Source organism: Falco naumanni, chromosome 20 (genome assembly GCF_017639655.2).
Source record: "Falco naumanni isolate bFalNau1 chromosome 20, bFalNau1.pat, whole genome shotgun sequence".
Taxonomy (NCBI): domain Eukaryota; kingdom Metazoa; phylum Chordata; class Aves; order Falconiformes; family Falconidae; genus Falco; species Falco naumanni.
Genome location: NC_054073.1, coordinates 206,545 through 212,506, shown reverse-complemented (window position 1 = coordinate 212,506; position 5,962 = coordinate 206,545). Strand labels below are relative to the sequence as shown.

Here is a 5,962-nt window from a genome sequence, read left to right as displayed (position 1 = left end):
GGGACAGCCAGCCCTTTGGCAAGGGGGGGTGTGACCGGGTCACCCCCTCCCCTGGGGGGCGGGCTGGCTGGCAGGGCACCCCGCTGGGCGCTGTGGGGCTGGGGAGGGACCCCCCCCCCTTGCCTCGCTCCCCCACGGCTGGCTGCCGGCCAGCATTGTTCTCGCCCTCCTCCTCCTCCTCCTCCTCCTCCTCTCCCCCCTCCAGCCACATCTGGCGCCGGACGCTTTCCTGGGCTCCAGCATGGAAAAAAAAAAGGGGTGGGGGGCTGCGTGCGTGCGTGTGTGTCCAGCTGCAGCCCCCCATTAGCACCCCCAGGCTGGGGCTCCCCATGGGTAAGGCACTGGGGGGAGTTTTCACCCCCATCCTATTTGGGGGGGGCTGGGGGTGGTGGTCGCCAGCAGGCAGCAGCGCGTGGAGGGCAACATGGGGTACACCTGGACCCCCAGTGGCGTTGGGTTTTTTTTTGGGGGGTCCCCCCCCTCCCCGGCCCCTGCTGGGTAGCCTGAATGCCCCACAATGCAGTCTGGACCCCCCCAGTTATTCCCATGGGGTGAGCACAGGGCTGAACAGTGGGGGGTGGGTGGGCTGAGGTTGTTTGAGGGGGGCGGGGGGGGGGGGGGTCTGCCCCCATCATGAGGGGCTCCGAGCATGCTGGGGTGATGCAGCGTGTCCAGGGAAGGCACCAAGGGGGTGCTGAGGGGGGTGGGCTAAGGGGCTGTGAAGCAGGGAAGGGTGAGGGGCTGCAGAGGTGACACGAAGGGTCTAAGGGTTGTTTTGGGGGCGCTGGGTGCAGGGACGGCAAGGGGGGGGGGCGGGCTCTGGGGGTGGGCCCCCTCCTCTGGTGAGCCGCGGCTGGGGGCCCTGGGGGTCCATCCCCCACCCCCTGCCCCGGGGTTGTGGCTCACTGGGAGCCAGGGGACATCCCAGGCTGGGAGGGCAGGTCCTGGCTGGGTCCCCTCCCTGTTGTGCAAAGTTGGGGAAACTGAGGCACGCCCGGCAGATCAAAGGGGCGCAGGAGCCGCCCCCCGCGCCCCAGCGGCCTCTCCGCGGGGAGCACGGCCCCGCCGTGGCAACACGCAGCCGCTCGGACCTGGGATTTGCTTTTAATACCATGTACAAAGTTCCCCCCCCCCCCATTGCCTCCCCCAGCACCCCCCCCCCCCCAAAAAAAAAAAAAAAAAAAACCAGAAAATTTTTTAAAATTCTTCCAAAAATAAATTAAAGGGACCCAACCCCCTTCTGTTCTGTGCAAAGAGAAAAAGAGAAACCCCCTTCCGCTCCCCAGGCCTGACCCAGGCTCCAGCAAGGAAATAAAAGGGCAAAGCAAGGGACCTTGGGGGGGGGGTGGGGGGGCCTGGCTGCGGCACCCCACGGCGTGGGGGCAGGGGGGACCGTGGGGCAGCGGCAGGGACCCCCGCGGGGGCTGGCAGCTGGGCTGGGCAGTTCCCAACCTCCCCAAGTTGGCTCCTGGGGAGGTTTTCCCCCACCGGATCACAGCTGGGTAAGTGAGGAAGGGGGTGAAGCCCCCCCCCCCCCCCCCATTCGTTATCAGCCCAGGGCTGAGCTTTCCTGGCGGGGGACGTGCCCGCTGGGCTGGCAACGGCTGCATGCGGCCACCGAGCCCACCAGCGCAGCAGCAGCGGCTCTTCCACCAACACGGAGCCAAAGGGAGGATGCAGCCCCCCCTCTCGAGGGCAGGTCAGAGGGGCCTCATCCCCGGCCCCTTCCCCTGGCAGGGGGGTTTGGGGGGACCCCCAAAGCGGGGCAGCCCCGTGCCTGCCTCCCCGGGAGGGTCGGGGGTGGTTCAGCGCTGTCGGAAAGGCGACCTATGTACATCCCTGAACGTGACGGCTCTCCGAGCCCCCTTCCCCGCCCCGTGACCCCGTGGGGCTGAGCCCGCTGCCGTGCGCGGGGGGCTCCGGCCCCCCCAGCTATGAGGTCTGACACTGGACGTGTTGGCGCATGCCGTCCTCGAAGTCGTCTTCGTGGTAGGCTTCGCCGGTGTAGGGCCGCCGGCCCGGGCCGCTGTGGGATGTGTAGTCACTGAGCTCAACCTCCTCCGTGTCCTCCGTGGCCATCACCTCCTCCTGGGGGGGGAAGAAGGCCTGGAGCTGGCGCAGGCGGTCGGTGGGCAGCCAGCCGGGCTCGGGGAACTTCACCTGTGACAGGAAAAAGGGAGATGGAGGCGTGGGGTGGTCACACGGGGACCCCAGGGATGGGAGATGCCGGGTCCTGCCTGGCTCCGGCTCCTCACCTGGAACTGCACGATGAGTTTTCCTTTCTGGAAAGGGCTCCTGTAGACGGGCATCCCCTCGTTGGGGACACACTTCAAGTCCCCAGGTCGGATAACGTCACCTGAGACAGAGCTTAGCGTCACCTTGCTGTGTCCAGCAGCTCCTGGTGCCCCCCCCGGCTCCTCACAGGGGTATCGCAGAGCATCCCATCCCCATCCCCATCCCATCCCCATTCCATCCCCATCCCCATCCCATCCCATCCCATCCCCATCCCCATCCCCATCCCCATCCCCATCCCCATCCCCATCCCCATCCCATCCCCATCCCCATCCCAGCCCATCCCCATCCTATCCCCATCCCCATCCTATCCCCATCCCCATCCCCATCCCCATCCCCATCCCCATCCCACCCCACCTGGCTGGGAGGAGACGAGCAAGGTCCGGTTGTCCAGCGTGCGGATGACCTGTCGGCAGCCGCACAGGGCGTCCGCCAGGCTGATCTCCCTCTTGACGATGAGGTCGTCACCGCTGCGTCTGAAAACAGGGTGTTCCTTCTGATCCAGGACGATGATGATGTCCCCGGGCTCCAAGCCGGGAACCTGGTCTCCTTCCTCATGGAAGGTGATCTTCTGCCCGTCCTTCATGCCTGTGGGGTGCGTGGGGAGAGCTCAGGGCATGGGGGGCTGTTTCAGGGGTGACCCCGCTCCCCCACGCGGCCCCACCTCACCTTTATCCAGGTGAACGCTGAGGATCTTCTTCTCCCGCACGACCTTGCGGCCGTTGCAGGTGAGGCAGCAGTCCCGAGGCCGGATCCACTCGCCCTGGCCCTGGCACTGGGAACACATCGTCTGGATCTGTTGGATCATGCTGGGGCCCAGCTGGTGGATGCGAACCTCCATGCCCGAGCCGTGGCACTTGGGGCACCTCCTCTGCGCCCCTTCCCGCACCCCGCAGCCTGCGGTGAGGGAGGCAGAGGGGTGAGCAGCCAGGCTGGGGAGGACCCCCGGGTACCCCGGCCCCTCCGGCGCTCACCTCCGCACTTCCTACAGATGATGTTCTTCTGCAGGGAGAGCTTGCGCGTGGTGCCGTTGTAGAGGTCCTCCAGCGACACCGAGAGCTGGTGCACCACCGTCTTCCCTGGATGGATGGAGGGGACAGCCCGGATCAGCGCCCAGCCGCACGCCACCCCCCTGAAGCCGCAACCAGACGGACGCCGCCCGCCGCAGCAGCCACCACCGCCGGCTCTCCGCGGGGAGCGGTGGCCGACAGCGTCCCTCCAGAGCCAGTCTCGCTTCATCCTCGGGGGTGGTGGCAGGGGCAGAAAGAGCTTTAAGCTGAGCGTGAGGGCTCAGGAGAGCCTCTAGCAGGGATCTCTTTGCGTCTCCAAGCCCAGACCTTGCCAGCTGCCCCAGGGCGGCCCTGGATCCGTGGCGTGGGTCGGGCATGGCTCTTACCCCAGGGCCCTGCGCTGCCCGGCCACGCTCCAGCTTATCGTCTCAACCGGGCTGGAGAGGCTCTACCTGGACTTGCCGAGACGCTCCCCTTGGCCTCCTAATTGCCCTGCTATTAAATCGTGCCACTTCAGCAAGAAACGCTGTGGCGAGTCACCCTCTCCCTGTGACCCAGGCCAAAAGCATCCATACAGTCACCGGAGCAGCCTTGCACACCCAGCGTCTTGCTGCAGCCTCCCCCGGGGCTCGCGGGGAGCCGAGGGCAGCGCTGGGCTGACTCAGTTGCAGCCCTGGGGATGGCGGGGGAAAGCTGGGACAGGGACAGGGAAGGGCCCTTTGAAGAGGGGCAAATGGAGAAAGTAATGAGGATGACGAGGAACCGCGTCGGGCTGTGCACCGCGGGGAGGGAGGTGGCCCACAGGCCGCCAACCGGATCCCGGTGCCCCCCCGAGCCAGCACCGCACCGTGCCTGGGTGTCAGTCCCCTCCCCAGCACCCTGGGGTCCTGGCGGGTACCTCGCCTGTCCGCCCGGCCACGCATCCGCACTCCTCCGCCAAAAAAGAGGTCAAAGATGTCCATTGGGGAGCCGAACCCGCTGCTCCCTCCTCGGCTCCCCAGGCCGCCCTCCTTCATGGCTCGCTCCCCGCCGCGGTCGTAGAGTGCCCGTTTGTGGGCGTCCGATAGCACCTCATAGGCTTGGGAGATCTGCTTGAACTGGGGAAGGGGGAGAAAAAGGGGTGAGACAAGGGGCCAGAGAGCTGGGTGGGGGCCAGGGGGGCTGCACCTACCCGCTCGCCCTCACTGGGGTTCTTGTCGGGGTGGTAGCGCAGCGCCAGGCGCCGGTACGCCCGCTTGATCTCATCCAGGCTGGCTCCCGGCCGCACGCCCAGCAGGTCGTAGTATCCCGTCTCCTTCACCATCTTTCTTGCTCTTGACGTGCTGTGAGAGGAGGCGGCCGTCAGCCCCAGCCCGGGACCCCACCCCAGCCCATAACACCCTTCCCTGGCCCAGGACCACCCCCCCATGGGACTCACCAAGGCCTTTATCCCTGTTCTCCTCCCCGCGCCCGGCACGCACAGCCCTGCCTCAGTTTCCCCACAGCAGCAGCATCCCATGGGGTGTGGGGTGGCGGAGGCTCCCCCGTCCCCTGTCCCAGCTGCTCCCCCCCACACACCGGGCAATGTGCCGGCAGTCGATAAGCCCCACGCGGGGCGTGGGTGTGTTTATCTTGCGACACGGGGGCGGGGGGGGGCACCCGGGGGGAAGCACCTGTCCTGTCCCCTGCCCATCCTGGCTCCCCTGGCAGGAGGTAAATAAGTGGTTAAGAAAGGCCACTAGCTCGGCCCCCCCAGGGCTGGCAGCCCCCCAGGACCAGGGCTGGATCCGACCCGCGGGGCTCGGGCATCCCCTTCCCCCCGGGCACCCCCGAGCCCCCCCATGGCGGGGGGCGGCCGCTGGGCCGCGGTGCCACTCGGGTCCCCAGGCCGTGACAGCGTGGGGACAGCCAGCCCGCAGCTCCCCCGTGGGGCACCCCCCCCCCCAAGAACCGGGTACCCCCTGGGGGTCGCGGCCCCCCCCCCGAGCCGGCTGAGGACAGGCGCGGCCCGGCCTCCCCCTGCTGACAGGCCCCGGCGCCCCCGCCCCAGGCCCAGGCTCCGCTCCCGGGGGTGCCCCCAGCACCGGGCCGGGCCCTGCCGCTGACGGGAGGGCGGGGAGGGGAGCGTCAGGCCGGGGGGGGCCCGGGGGGGCCCGACCCCACTCACCGCCGCCGCCGCCGCCGCTCCGCTCCCCGTCTCCGAACTCTCTGGAAGCCGGGGACACGCCCCCCGCGGTCCCCATTGGCTGGGAACCCTCCTGCGGGAACCGCCCCCTCCGCCCCTCGCTCTGTTCCCATTGGCCGCGACTCCCTCTGTCACCCGCCCGCCGCCGCGCCCCCTCCCACTCACCTCGATTTTCATTGGTTGTTCCTTCTTCCGGGCCGGGTCGGGAGGTGGAGCGTCTCGGTGGCTTTCGATTGGTTGTGCCATCTCCCGGGTCCGCCTCCCGGGCTGATTTCTTTTCTCTCATTGGCTGGAGCCTGTTGAGCAATCGGATAAAAGAGTGGGAATTCCGAACGCTGCCGTCATCCTGCAGGGGGCGGCGTGGTGCGCTGAGGTCCCGGTCCCGGGGGTCCCTGGGGGAGGGCGGGGGCGCGGGCGGGTGATAGACTGGATGGGGGGGGGGCCCTGCTGCCTGGTGCCCCCCAACGGGGAGCGGCTTTTGGGGGGGGTGGGTGGT

General features: G+C 68.3%; 1 protein-coding gene across 1 annotated transcript; it reads right to left on the bottom strand.

Annotated features, from left to right (window-relative positions):
* Window positions 1–1,191: 1,191 nt before the first annotated feature.
* Window positions 1,192–5,051, bottom strand: LOC121080077 (dnaJ homolog subfamily A member 1-like). Its single transcript, XM_040577932.1, has 8 exons — window positions 4,720–5,051; window positions 4,474–4,624; window positions 4,201–4,399; window positions 3,267–3,371; window positions 2,962–3,189; window positions 2,650–2,880; window positions 2,256–2,356; window positions 1,192–2,160 (listed from the first exon to the last, which is right to left on the bottom strand). The coding sequence occupies exons 2-8, from the start codon at window positions 4,603–4,605 to the stop codon at window positions 1,933–1,935; spliced, it is 1,224 nt and encodes a 407-aa protein (XP_040433866.1). The 5' UTR covers window positions 4,606–4,624; window positions 4,720–5,051; the 3' UTR covers window positions 1,192–1,932.
* Between the last annotated feature and the right edge of the window lie 911 nt (window positions 5,052–5,962).